Source organism: Sapajus apella, unplaced genomic scaffold (genome assembly GCF_009761245.1).
Source record: "Sapajus apella isolate SASKATOON/1434 unplaced genomic scaffold, GSC_monkey_1.0 scaffold44, whole genome shotgun sequence".
NCBI lineage: Eukaryota > Metazoa > Chordata > Mammalia > Primates > Cebidae > Sapajus > Sapajus apella.
The window spans coordinates 1361745-1377040 of record NW_022436984.1 but is presented as its reverse complement, the minus strand read 5'-3'; the positions used below and the strand labels follow the sequence as shown (position 1 = coordinate 1377040).

The 15296-nt window shown below is 39.8% G+C and overlaps 1 protein-coding gene across 1 annotated transcript in view; it reads right to left on the bottom strand.

Annotated features, from left to right (window-relative positions):
• Window positions 1-1066: 1066 nt before the first annotated feature.
• SLC4A1AP (solute carrier family 4 member 1 adaptor protein) overlaps window positions 1067-15296 on the bottom strand; it is a 29187-nt gene continuing 14957 nt past the window's right edge. The window contains exons 9-14 of the mRNA XM_032301356.1: window positions 14675-14786; window positions 12033-12273; window positions 9354-9440; window positions 8628-8695; window positions 2273-2342; window positions 1067-1414 (exon numbers count right to left, since the gene is read on the bottom strand). Coding sequence (XP_032157247.1) covers window positions 1365-1414; window positions 2273-2342; window positions 8628-8695; window positions 9354-9440; window positions 12033-12273; window positions 14675-14786 — 628 coding nt within the window. The 3' untranslated portion in view covers window positions 1067-1364. The remainder of the gene's footprint in view (window positions 1415-2272; window positions 2343-8627; window positions 8696-9353; window positions 9441-12032; window positions 12274-14674; window positions 14787-15296) is intronic.

Here is a 15296-nt window from a genome sequence, read left to right as displayed (position 1 = left end):
AAATTCTTCCTACTCCCCTCTCCACAGAGGCAAGAAGTCTCACACTGGGCAGAACATATGCACCTTTTCATTCCATGGCCTTATTTGCACTCTTCCACAAGAGGAGGAATGACTGGTCAGAGTTCTGGACCTTCGGCAGGCTGAGTTTTTTCAGGACTAGTGCCTGAATGCACAAGGCGGTGCCATAGTTACTTTTGTCCTGATAAGTCAGGGTCTATTCTCAAACCTGCTAAGAAGATTATAGTTGAAGGCTGTAGGAAGCCCCCACTGTGAACCTACTTTTAGTACCAAGAATGACAGGGACACCCAGAGTCACACCCATAGCATAACCTCATATTTCAACAGTTATTTCAGGAGGCAATATCAGTGAGTTCTGCAACCCAACCACCAGAAGCACCTTATTGCTCAGGAAAAGCATAGTCCTTAAGTCTTAAAGAAATAGGCTGTTACCTTTAATCAACATCAGGTCCCAAACATTAGGTCCTGGATGCAGTGGCCTGTAATCCTAGCACTTTAGGAGGCCAAGGAGAGTGGGATTGCTTAAGCCCAGGAGTTCAAGACCACCCTGGGCAACATTGCGAGACCTTGTCTCTAAAACACAAAAATTAGCCAGGCACAGTGGCATGTACCTATAGTCCCAGCTACTCAGGAGGCTGAGGCAGGAGAATCACTTGAGCCAGGAAGTTGAGACTGCAGTAAGCTGTGAGATCATCCCACTGCACTCACTCAGGGCAACGGAGTAAGAACGTCTCTCAGAAAAAAAAAATACAAAAAATTAGGTCCCAGTGCTTTGGGAGGCTGAGGCAGGAGGATCACTTGAGGCCAGGAGTTCAAGACCAGCCTGGGCAACATAGCAAGACTTCATCTCTACCAAAAATTAAAATAAAATAATTAACCAGGTATGGTGGTGGTACACATATATAGTTCCAGGTACTTGGGCGGCTAAAGTGGGAGGATTGCCCGAGCCCAGGAGTTCAAGACTACAGGATTGTACAACTGTACCCCAGCCTAGGTGACAGAGTAAGACCATGTCTCTTAAAAAAAAAAATTAATAAAAAATAAAATATTAGGAACATATACGCCTTCTTATTTTAATAGGGTCATGTCTCTCACTTTACAAATTCTCAAAATATATAGTTCCCTTTTTACATACACATATAAACACTTTTAAACATAAACATCATATTCATGAGAATCATATGGGCAGATAAATTTAGGAAGCCAAGAACACAGAAAGAAAGGCCAGTCAGCAGGTCTTACAAATGGTCATCTAAACTTCTCTGGCCATTCAATGTGACGTATTATCCCAAATATACCATGTCACATGGTCCCCAGGGTCTTCTTTAGAAGGGATTCTGAAGCAATCAATAGCCATACTTGTCATTAAGATGGGTTCTGCCATCTCCGCTTTGACCTAGAGCAGAATATAAAAAAAGTAAGAAATACATTATTTACTCTTCCAAAGTCAGGAGAGAAAAGATATCCAGATATCAGAAGGCCAAAAAGTAAAGCAAACAAAAAGGTTTATTCTATGATAGAAATTTTGGTCTTTGGATGCAATTTCAAAATAGTCCTCTTTTCACTTCTATCCTAACATTTGTTAGCAAAGAAAAAGCAGACATCTCTAGTAACTAAATTCTATCAGTTACTAATATATTAGAAACCTCGAGGTGTGATGAACATATGAGGAAGTATCTCATACATTTCCTTAAAGGTGTGTGTATGAGCATAAAAAACTGATACAATCTCTATAAAATGCAATTTATAATATCTTTAAAATGTTTATCCCTTTGTTCCAGCAGGTTAACTTTTATGAATTTTTTTCTACAGGTGCACCTCTATAATTGGCATTTTATATACAAGGAAACTAATAACAATTGGTTGTCTTGTGAGGAAAACAACTGAAAACTGAAGCACAGCAGAATTGTTTTCCTTTCTTTAGACTTGATAAAGCCCAGATAACATTACATCTATGAACACTTCTGTATATATTCCTAGAAGATAAGGACTTTTTCCAAAAAACGTAACTCAATATCATTTATACTTTTAAAAAATCAGTAATTTCTTAGTATCATCAAATATCCACGTAGTGTTCAAAATTATCTAATAATTTTTCTAAACAGTTGTTTGTTTGAATAAGGATCCACAAAGGATATACAAATTACTACTACATACTCTCGTAGCTTTCTTATTTCGAACCTTAAATGTATATTACCTATTCAAAAGTATAAATAAATAAACCTTAGAGGAAATAAAAGTAAAAACAATTTACCTTCAGGTGGGACCCACACACAGTAGTCTGGGTCATCTTCAGGATATTTGGAAGAAAGTATTGGTGGATGCTGCAAAGAAAAGATGGATTGTTTTATTCACAAGAATTTTTCTGCAGAAACCTTACAACCGCAGAAGGGATTGGGGTCCTATTGTTAGCCTCCTTAAACAGAATAAATGTTAGCCAAGAATTTTATATGGAGCAAAATGAAGTTTCATCAATGAAAAAGGAATATTTTTCAGACATGCAAATGCTGAGGAAATTTCTCACTACCAGATCAGACCTATAAGAAATGCTAAATCTTAAAACAAAAGGTGGACATGCACCAGAATAGAACCTCTTGAAAGCATAAAACTCACAGGGCGTATAAAACAATAATACAATGAAGAAAGAAAAGTATCTAGGTAACAATTAACATGATGACTGGAACAGTACCTCACATCTCAATATTAACACCGAATATAAATGGTCTAAATGTGCCACTTAAAAAAGAAAAAAATCACATGCTGGGTGCAGTGGCTCACACCTGTAATCCCAGAACTTTGGGAGGCCAAGGCTGGTGGATCACCTGAGGTCAGGAGTTCAAGACCAGTTTGGCTAATGTAAACCCCGTCTCTACTAAAAATATAAAAATTAGCCAGGCGTGGTGGTATGCACCTGTAGTTCCAGCTACTTGGGAGGCTGAGGCAGGAGAATCACTTGAACCCAGGAGGTGGAGGTTACAGTAAGCAGAGATCATGCCACTGCACTCCAGCCTGAGCAACAGAGCAAGATTCCATCTCAAAAAAAAAAAAAAAAAATCACAAATCAAATATCTGCTGACTTCAAGTGACTCACTTAATGTAAGGTTTCTTATAGACTGAAGGTAAAGGGGTGGAAAAAGATATTCCACACAAATGGAAGCCAAATGCAAGCAGGAGTAGCTATTCTTATATTAAATAAAACAGAATTTAAAGCAACAACAGTAAAAAAAAAAAAAAGACAAAGAAAAAAAAGATTACAGTGGCTCACACCTGTAATCCCAGTACCAGCCTGGCCAAAATGGTGAAACCCCAGCTCTACTAAAAGTACAAAAAAATTAGCCAGGTGCAGTGGCAAGCACTGGTAATCATAGCTACTTGGGAGGCTGAGGCAGGAGAATCACTTGAACCCAGGAGGCAGAGGTTGCAGTGAGCTGAGATCCTGCCACTGCACTCTAGCCTGGGGGACAGAGCGAGATTCGGCCTAAAAAAAAAAAAAGAGACAAAGAGGCAATTATATTAAAGAAGCAATCTAACAAGAAGGTACTATAATCCTAAATATATATGCACCTAAAACTGGAGCTCCCAGGTTCATAGAAGAATTACTGGCTGGGTGCAGTGGCTCATGCCTGTAATCCCAGCACTTTGGGAGGCCAGGGCAGGCGGATCACCTGAGGTTGGGAGTTCGAGACCAGCCTGACCAACATGGGGAAACTCCATCTCTACTAAAATACAAAATTAGCGGGGCATGGTGGCGCATGCCTGTAATCCCAGCTACTCAGGAGGCTGAGGCAGGAGAACTGCTTGAACCCAGGAGGCGGAGGTTGCAGTGAGCTGAGATCATGGATCATGCCACTGCACTCCGGACTGGGTGACAAAGCAAGACTCCATCTCAAAAAAAAAAAAATTACTACCAGACCTAGGAAACAAAAACAACACAATAATAGTGGAAGACTTCAACACTCCACTGACAACACTAAAAGAATCATCAAGGCAGAAAGTCAACCAATACTGGACCTATACTACACTCCAGAACAAATTGACTAACATATTTATAGGCCATTCTACTCAAGAACTGCAGAATATACAATCTTCTCATCAGTGCATGGAATATCCTCCAAGATAGACCATATGATAGACCACAAAACAAATCTCAAATTTAAAAAAATTGAAATATCAAGTAAATTCTCATACCACAGGGGAATAAAACTAGAAACCAACTCCAAAAGGAACCCTCAAAACGCTATATAAATAGATGGAAATTAATCTGCTTCTAAATGATTTTTGGCTTAACAATGAAATCATGGGAAATTTTAAAATTCTTCAAAATTAATAATAGTGACGCAAGTTATGAAAACCTCTGGAATACAGCAAAAGCAGTGCTAAGAGGAAAAATTTATAGTGCTAAATGCCTACATCAAAAAGTCTTGGGCCAGGCATGGTGGCTCACGCCTATAATCCCAGCACTCTAAAAGGCCAAGGCAGAAGGATAGCTTGAGCTCAGGAGCTCAAGACCAACCTGGGCAACATAGTGAGACCTCATCTCTCTTTTTTTTTCTTACTTTTTGAGACGGAGTTTCACTCTTGTTGCCCAGGCTAGAGTGCAATGGTGTGATCTCAGCTCACCACAGCCTCCTCCTACTGGGTTCAAATGATATACAAATTTTTATATCATTTGAGCTGGGATTACAGGCCTGTGCCACCAAGTAGCTGGGACTACAGGCATGCGCCACCACGCCTGGCTATTTTTTTTTTTTTTTTCTGAGATGGAGTCTCGCTCTGTCACCCAGACTGGAGATTAATGGCATGATCTCAGCTCACTGAAATCTCCACCTCCCAGGTTCAAGCAATTCTCCTGCCTCAGCCTCCTGAGTAGCTGGGATTACAGGTGCCCGCCACCAGGCCTGGCTAATTTTTGTACTTTTAGTAGAGACGAGGTTTCACCATGTTAGTCAGGCTAGTCTCGAACTCCTGACCTCAAGTGATCCACCCGCTTCGGCTTCTCAAAGTGCTGGGATTACAGGCATGAGCCGCTGAGCCTGGCCCTCAGCTCTATTTAAAAAGAGAGTGAGAGGAAAAAAAGTCTGAAAGATCACAAATTGACAACCTAATGTCACATCTCAAGGAACTAGAGAAATAAGAACAGACAAAAACAGGCTGGGTGTGGTGGTTCACGTCTATAATCTCAGTACTTTGGGAGGCTGGGGCAGTTAGATTGCTTGAGTCCAGGAGTTTGAGACCAGCCTGGCCAACATGGCTAAATCCCATTTCTACCAAAAATACAAAAATTAGCTGGGTGTGGTGGCACACACCTGTAATCCCAGCTACTCAGGAGGGTTGAGGCAGGAGAATCACTTGAACCCAGGAGGCAGAAGTTCCAGTGAGCCAAGATTGCGCCACTGTATTCTCTGGGCAACAGAATGAGACTCTGTCTCAAAAACAAAAAAAAGAACAGATCAAACCCAAAGCTAGCATAAAAGAAATAACAAAGATCAGAGCAGAACTAAATGAAACTGTAACAAAAGAAATTACAAAACATCAAAGAAAAAAAGGTGGTTTTTGAGAAGATAAATTGATAGACCATTAGCTAGATTAGACAAGAAAAGAAGATTCTGTATTAGCTCAATTAGAGATGAAAATGGAGACATTACAACCAACACCACAGAAATACAAAAGATCATTTGAGACTACTATGAACACCTCTATGCACAAAAACTAGAACATCTAGTGGAAATGGACAAATTCCTGGAAACATACAACCCTCCTAGATTGAATCAGTTAGAAACAGAAATCCTGAACAGACCAGTAACAAGCAGTAAGATTGAGCCAGTAATAAAAAAAATTACCACCAACAAAAAAAGCCCAGGACCAGATGGATTCATAGTCAGATTCTACCAGACATTCAAGGAAGAATTGGTACTAATCCTACTGAAAGTATTCCAAAAGATTGAGAAAGAAGGACTGCTCCCTAACTCGTTCTATGAAGCTAATATCACCCTGATTTTACAAAAACTAGGAAAGTACATAACAAAAAAAGAAAACTAGAGACCAACATCCCTGGTGAACAGATGCAAAAATCCTTAATGAAAGACTAGTAAACTGAATCCAACAGCACAAAAAGATAATACACCCTATTCAATACACCATGATCAAGAGGATTTCATACCAGGAATGCTGGGATGGTTTAACATATGCACATCAATAAATATGATACATCACAGAAACAGAATTAAAAACAAAAACCATATGATCATCTCAATAGATGCAGACAAAGCATTCAGTAAAAGCCATCATCCCAGGATCATTTGAAGCTAGGAGTTTGGGGCCAGCCTGGGCAACAAAGCAAGACTATTTCTACAAAAAAAATATACCAACTAGCCAGGCATTGTGGTGCAAAACTGTAGTCCCAGCTACTCAGGAGGCTGAGATGGGAGGATCACTTGAGTCAAGAGGTTGAAGCTTGCAGTGAGCCATGATCACACCACTGCACTCCAGCCTGGGTGACAGAGCAAGATCCTGCCTCGAAAACATAAAATAAAAAATAAATGTTTTTTTGCAGCAACTTGGATGGAGCTAGAGGCCATTATTTTAACTAAAGTAACTTTGGAGTGGAAAACCAAATACCACATGTTCTCACTTGTAAGTGGGAGCTAAGCTGTGGGTATGCAAAGGCATACAGAGTGGTATGATGGACTTTGGGAGACTCAGAGGGAGGAGGGTGGGAAGGAGATGAGGAATAAAAAATTGCATATTGGGTACAATGTACACTACTTGGGTGACAGGTGCACTAAAATCTCAGACTTCATCACTATATGATTAATCTACGTAACCAAGAACCATTTGTACCCCAAAAGCTATTTTTTAAAAATTACATATATGTGTGTGTATGTGTATATACATAGATAGAAAGATAGATAGATGGGTATCTATCTATCTATCTAAATAATTTTAACTCTAAGAATTATTGTCCTTATGCCTGTTAGCAAACAAAAACGAAGAGAAAACAGTTTCTATTAATGATCTTGACATAAGTAACCTACCCTACTTGGGGGAATATTTTCTCTCTGAACCTTTTTTTCCATAAAGCATCACAAGCTGATTTTCAGTCAATGAGTTATGTGACAGTCCTTAAAAGGGGCAGTTAACACACTGCGGGTTTAAGTGCTGAATGGTACAGCCCCCAGAAAGGGAAATCTGGCATTTACCTTTTCTTTTTTTTTTTTTTTTGAGATGGAGTGTCACTGTGTCACTCAGGCTGGAGTACAGTGGCACGGTCTCGTCTCACTGCAACCTCTGCCTCCTGGGTTCAAGCATTTCTCCTGCCTCAGCCTCCTGAGTAGCTGGAATTACAGGTTTGCACCACCACACCCAGCTTATTTTTATATTTTTGGTAGAGACAGGGTTTCACCATGTTGGTTGGGCTGGTCTTGAACTCCTGACCTCGTGATCTGCCTGCCTCAGCCTCCCAAAGTGCTGGGATTACAGGCATGAGCCACCACGCCTGGCTGGCATTTACCTTTTGACCAAGGTTTAGAAAAGTTAACAGAGTAAGCCTGACTGCTACCCTTAGAAAACCTGCTTGCAGGGTTCGCCCTTGGCTGGCATCCGGGAATCTAGATTTGGGGAAGGCTTCTACTATTCTAACTGACAAGAATGGCTCACTGTACTTAAATTATTTGTACAAACAATGTAGTTCATGCTGAACGCCTGCCTTCCTTCTGGAAGTCTGAATTTTGTAGATGCCAGGCAGGAAATGCCTACACGATCAGTCCCCAGTAAAAACCCTAGGCACTGAGTCTCTAAGGAGTTTCTCTAGTTAGCAACATTTCACAAGTGTTGCCACAACTTGTTATTAGGGGAAGTAAGCGTGTCCTGTGTGACTCTACTGGAAGACATCTTTGGAAGCTTGTGCCAGGTTTCCACCATATTTTGCCCCATGTTCCTTTTCCCTTTGCAGATGGTGCCTGGAATCCTTTTGCTGTAGTATAATAGATGCAAGTACAATCATACGCTGAGATCTGAGTCCTCTTGTGAATTACCTACCCTATGAGTGGCCTTGGGGACTTCCTGATATAACCTGGCACTTCTGGGAGCCTGCTATATCCACGCAAAATTATACATATACAAGATTGTTCATTATAGTATTATTGTAATAAAAGACTAAAAACAACCCAAGTATTCATCTATAAGGAACTGGTTAAAGTGCTCCATAGGGTGAGAGGCTCTCAATATACTGATAGAAAATAATTTTCATGAATGGTTTAAAAAAATAAAGATAAAACAAAAAAACAGCTGTAGAATGGAGTACATTACATTCTACCTTTTGCGTAATAAAAGGAGGAAAATAAGAATATGTTATTCAAATGTCTTTATATGGCATACTAGGATATAAAGATTCATAAACTAATAAAAGAGATAGCTTATATGTGAGCAGTTATAGAGAAGAGAGTGATAAAGACAACAGAGAATTAAAAAATGAAAAGCAAAGAATCTAGATTTCTAGGAGAGGGGGATAAGGCTGCTGGGAACTCTGTCAGTCTCCAAAGATTCACTCTTTTGGATGTGGTCTATGACAAGGGGATTCATTTTTACTCCCAGACAAGTGAAATACTTACTTTGCCTGGACCAGGCACTTTCTTTTTCTTCAATTCATCTCTGCTTTTCTCATATTCATTCTTTGATGCTAATTTAAGAAAAAAAAAAAAAAAAAACTGGTAATAGCTATTTTCAGTATAAGTAAAATAAAAAGGAAAAATTCTTCCTAAAAGAACATTATAATTACTGAAGAAAAGATGCTCATGACAATGCAATTCTCAACAATTCCTTCTACTGCTATAAAAACTATACTAAGAGAAAATTTTTCCTGGATGAATAACCCGAGTTTTTAAACCTTAAGGCTAAATATAACCATATTATGTGAACAAGTTAAAAAAAAAAAAAAAGAGGCTGATTTTACTAGTACACAGTTTAACCATTACAGGTAAAACCTGAGTAAAGCAGTCCTTTTAACAATTTCTTTTCAAATAGTTTTGGAATCACTCTTATGATAGGTACACATTTGACTTTGGGAGATGTAAAATTGTGGCGAGCTTTGCACAGCCAGAGGGAAGCATCAAGGCATGGTGCTTTATGAGGAAGGGAGAGGGAACCCCAGAAGGTGGAAGAGGAGTAAAAGAAAGGCAAATGGGATGGCACCAAACACAAACCTCTTTTACATTCCAACTTTGTCCAGGGGCCTAGCAGCATCTGTGCTGCCTTCAGGTCAGGTGCCAACTCCTCCCTTACGAAACCAGTTGGTCACCTGTGTGCGGAGCAGCAATAAAAGCTGCTGTAGTACTTGCCTGAGGGTCCCTCACATGATGAAGTGGTTTCGCTACTGTCTTGATAATCTTTATTCTGTTCTTTCTCACTAAGTTGAGACATGTTTTCTGTAAAAAGCAGTATCAAAGCATATTGTCATTATTTAATTCATGATGGAAAGCCAGAAAAACAAAAACAAGAGAAAGAGAAGTTCAGTACATAATCATCCAGTTTTATTATCATCAGCTTCAACCAATCTTACGGTTTTAATAAATATGCTCCAAATGTATTACAGAAAACTGCCAATTTTCCACTTAAAACACTAGCAAACATTGAGGTAAAACTTCTTAGCAAACTTACCAAAAGCCTCAAAAATGTACATACTCCTTGGCCTAGAAATTCTACTCCCAGGAACATTTTATTTTTTAAAATCAGAGATGACCACCAAAATTTATTATTATTATTTTTAGAAACAGGGTTTTTCTCTGTTGCCCAGGCTGTAGTGCAGTGGTGCAATCATAGCTTACTGCTACCTTGAATTCCTGGGCTACAGAGATCCTCCTGCCTCAGCCTCCAGAGTAGCTAGGACTACAGGCATACACCACCATGCCCAGCCATTTTTTGTTTTGTTTTGTTTTTTTTAATTTTTTGTAAAGATAGAGTCTCTCCATCTTGCCCAGGATGGTCTTAAACTCCTCGGCTCAAGCGATTCTCCTGCTTAGGCCTCCCAAAATATTGGGATTACAGGCGTGAGTCACCCAGCCTGGCCCCAAAATTTATTATACCTGTGTTTGTAATAGCAAAAATTAAGAAATAACCTACATGTTTAACAATTGAGAGCTGACTAAATACATTATGGCACATGCATGTGATGAACCACTATGTCCTTCTCCAAAACCACATTTTAAAAAGAATAGTTTAAGGCATAGGGAAAAAAACAGGTTATAAAACAGCAATATATAAGCTAGGCATGGTGGCTCACACCTATAATCCCAGCACTTTGGGAGGCTGAAGTGAGAGGACTGCTTGAGGCCAGGAGTTTGGGACCAGCCTGAGCCACACAGGGAGACCCTATGACTCCATGCTGCAGAAGTCAAGATCACACTATTGTACTCCAACCTGGGTAACTGAGTAAGACCCTGTCTCAATAAAAGTAAAAATTAAAGTAAAAATAAAAATAAACCACAGGAAGAAAGGCCTGGGGCAATCCCTCATCATTGCAAATTTACTAATTATTTAATCTTTTTTGTGTTTTGTTTTGTTTTTGAGACAGAGTCTCACTTTGTCACCCAGGCTGGAGTGAAGTGGCATGATCTCAGCTCACTGTAACTTCTGTCTGCTGGGTTCAAGCAATTCTCCTGCCTCGGAGCCCTCCCGAGTAGCTGGGATTACAGGCATGTACCACCATGCCCGGCTAATTTTTTTTTTTTTGGTATTTTTAGTAGAAATGAGGTCTCATCACGTTGGCCAGCCTAGTCTTGAACTCCTGACCTCAGGTGATCTGCTTGCCTCAGCCTCCCAAAGTGCTGGGATTACAGGTGGAGCCACTGAGCCTAGCCGAATTTACTATTTCATCTTATAAACCAGGTTTCAAAATCTAAGCTATTTTTACACACACATATTTACTTTGGTCCATTAAACAAAAAAAAGTTATAATACTTATTGCTCCCCTTCCTGCTGACCTGTTTATATCCATCCTTGCAATATATGGCCCATAGACCAAGCTCACATAAGTACCTTTTTAAAAAGGAGAATGCAGATACAGAATACTTACCTCTCACGGATGAGGAAACAGTAACTTTTCTGTTTCCCAGACAAATGAAGGTGAGTCAAGAGAAGGGCCAGGCCTGGTGTTTTTATGTAGACAAGCCTGGTTTGTTCTGGAAGTAGACATGCATGCATTCTCATACATTCAATGCCAATTTTTATTGTTTCTCCTCATGCTCCTTATTTTCTGAGATCTTTACCTTGCTTACCAGTTTGGCCAACCAGCAGGAAAATAACCCCTATGGTGGACATGGGATGAAAGGATACTAAAAAGATAAACAATGATCTTTAAGAGTGGGGTTGTGGGGATTTATCTTTTTTCCTTTGGACTTTCATGTGTGATCTGTAGTTTCTAAAATGAACATATAATCCTTTGTAATTATAAAATACACATATATTCTCCATATATATAGAAAATATAGAATTGATATATATATATATCAATCAATTCCATCTTTCAACATTTTTCATCAAATAGTTGCTGAAGTGGATGGATATGTGTCAGGTTTTCTGCTAGGTTCCAAACAAAAAGATGAATGAAGCAAGATCCTTCTTGAGAACTTTTTGGCTTCTGTCTCAGGGATGGGGGAAAAAAATTAGTAAGGGTTGACTTATACTGAGACCACCTGATCAGGCCCCATCATCTACCCTATTCCACTGCCTTCCAACTTACAGAGTGGCAGCAGCTCAGGATTATTCCACAGCAGCTATGGTTTCAGATTCCACAGCCTTACATTTTCTGTAATTCCAGAACAGACTGGAAATAACTGCCCTTAATTTGCAATGAGGACAAATAATGACTGGAAGCCAAAGGGAGAAGACCTTACTACAGACTCAGAGTATCACATACAAAGTGAAATGCACAGACAAGAACTGGCCTTGCTTTTTAAAACCTATCCACAATCAATGTAATTGCCCAATGAACAACACAGGAAGGAGAAGAAAGATATTACCATGGGTTTGGGTTTCTTTAAAATGTGTGAGATCTGTGGGAGGCCTCATTTCCTGCACTGCTACTTCTGGCTCTATCTCTGGCTGTGGCCTACTGAGGCTTCCATCCTCCAGTTTGTTCTTTTCATGCTCCTCCTTTTCTTTCTCTTCTTCCTCTTCCTCTTCCTCCTCCTCTTCTACTTCAGGCTCATCTTTCATTCTCATTAGAGCTGGAGGGAGTTCTGGACGCTTGGGGGGTAACTTCTAAGAGGGAAACAAAACCATGAACAAGTAGTTCTACCTAATGACAACAAGAGAAAAATCTTTTCAAGGAGATCAAGCTAAATGCATTGAATGTTTATCCTCTTTAGGCTGATGAACCCCACAGAAGTCTGCTGGAGGTGGGACTTTCACATGAAATTTTACCCATCTATGGACCCTAAACAAGTGTCTTTATTAGTTCCTAGAGTCAAAAATTACTAAATACAAAACACTTGAAAATAACTTGTAGGGAACTAAAACAGTTATTCCAGATGAGTGCCAGCTACAGGAATTCTGTCCTATTATAGCTCATGATATTAAAGGATCTTAATTGTTCATAAAATCGTCTAAGGAATAAATTAGACAATCAGAAATGGGTCATTTGTGCTGCTCTTTCATTTGAGACTTAAAGTAATTTCAAGGAAACGAGGCATGTAAATCAGTCAAATAGATCCTGAAGAACAGAAAGGCATTTCTAAAGAATAAGCCTAGATATTCTAATCAAAGTCATTCAATAAAAGTACTTATTAGAAAAAATTAATCACAGTTATGGAATAGAGGGAAGGAACCAAAGCCTATCTTGGTGATATATATATATATATATATATATATATATTTTTTTTTTTTTTTTTTTTGAGACATAGTCTTGCTCTGTAGCCCAGGCTGGAGTAGAGTGGTGTGATCTCAGCTCACTGCAACCTCCGCCTCCCGGGTTCAGGCAATTCTCCTGCCTCAGCCTCCTGAGTAGCTGGGATTACAGGCACGCGCCACCATGCCCAGCTAATTTTTTGTAGTTTTAGTAGAGACAAGGTTTCACCGTGTTGACCAGGATGGTCTCGATCTCTTGACCTCGTGATCCACCCGCCTCGGCCTCCCAAAGTGCTGGGATTACAGGCGTAAGCCACCGCGCTGGCCCATTATCTTTTAAATATAGGACTTAATTCAGCAATCCTCTGAGGGCTTTTCAGTAAAAAGTTTTCTATTTAAAACCTAAGTCCCCACCACAACAGATTGAAAAGCCTCTCATGCAGAATACATAGCTAAGACTTCAGATCTCTGCCACCAGAGGGCAGTCTACCCTAATTCAGAGTGTTTTAGGCTGAATTGTGCCCCCTACCCCCCAAATTCATGTTTGAAGTCCCAACCCCCAGTACCTCAGAATAGACTGTAAATTAAATTGAATTAAATTAAAATGACAGTATTAGGGTGGGGCCCTAACTCACTATGACTGGTATCCTTATAAGAGACAGCAGGGGTGCAAGTGCACAGAAATGGCCATCTGAAGAGGCAGCAAGAGGGCAGCCATTGGCAAGCTGAGGAGAGGCCTTAGAGGAAACCAACCCTGCTGGCGTCTTGATCTTGGACTTACAGCCTCCAGAACTGTGAGCAAATAAATTTTCTGTTGTTTAAGCTGCCCAATCCCTAGTATTTTGTTATAGTGGCCCTAGCAAACTAATACTCAAGGTTCAGTTAGGGGTAATGAAAACCTTTCAAAAGCTGAATCTATGAATAGGAATATATATAAAGCAAAAACACACAAACAGACATATATTATAGGATAGCAGGGAAATCATAAAACTCAAGAGACAGACCTAGATCTGATTACCAGCTTAGTTACATAATGCTGGTGTGACTGGTATTTAACTTCTCTATTTCCTCATTTGTAAGAGGTAATAATTCCCACACAGCACAGGTGTTGGAAGAATTAAATGAAGAAAAATCATATGGCAGAGGCACGTGCACACACTGTGTTCTTAACAAATGTTGGTGAGTCTGAATACTACATCTATCCACCTGAGGAAAAGCATTTAATGCAGGAGACCCATTCTTAAATGCAACATTCATGAAAAATTAATAAACTAGTATTCCAATTTACAAATAATTTACTTGCAAATTGATCGGCAGAAATCAATTCACCATTTCATGATAACCCTAAGCTGAGCAACAGAATGCAAGAACTGGCCAGGCGCAGTGGCTCATGCCTATAATTCCAATACTTTGGGAGGCCAAGGCAGGCAGATCATAAGGTCAAGAGATGGAGACCATCCTAGCCAACATGGTGAAACCCGTCTCTACTAAAAATACAAAAATTAGCTGGGCATAGTGGTGCGTGCCTGTAGTCCCAGCTACTCGGGAGGCCGAGAATCACTTGAATCTGGGAGGCGGAGTTGCAGTGAGCCAAGATCACGCCACTGCACCCCAGCCTGGAGACACAGTGGAACTCCGTCTCAAAAAAAGAGAATCCAAGAACCAAGTTCTGGGAAAGATGTGATCATACCAAGCCCACAACCCTTTCTCACATTACTATGGAATGAGTCATTTGTGCTTTCAAAAAAGAAAAGAGAAAAATTAGTTCAGGGATAACTCAAGGGCTAAAAGTTTAACACCCAGACTCACAACTTACCCCTACTGTTCCAGTTTTTAATTTGAATTTGCTTCCTCCTTTCATGGCACCAAATAGAGGCAATGTAAGCTTTTTAGCTTTGTTTTCTGCACCTGCAGTCTGACTTTCGGTCCTAGGAAGAAAGAATAATTATACACATCTATTCCAGTGAGTCCGTGGTTTTATCTAAAAATACCAGGACAGTGACAAAGAAACCTCTGGCAAAATAAAAATTACCACAAAATTAATATCTAAGCATACAACAATAAGAAAGAGGTATTCAGACCAACAGTTTGAATAGACAAGAACCATGTTGACTGTCATAGACACAGAGTCATTAAGGGCATCATGTGGCTGCTCCCTTAGTCTAGTAATTTGCAACATGCTACATGACTTCATAACCATGAAATTACTACAGTTCAAAAGTCACTGGCAAAGGAGAATATATAAGCAGCAGGAGATGAATCCATGGCATAAAGCTCTATTTTCCACCAACCTCTGAAGTGGGTCTTACTTATCTGGAGCCCCCACTTAAGTGCAATAGCTCTGAGCACTTAAAAAAAAAAATGTGTGTGCATGGGGATGGGGGCAGAGTATGCGGGATACTCCGTGTAGTAATGACAAAGATATAGTGAGAGACTGC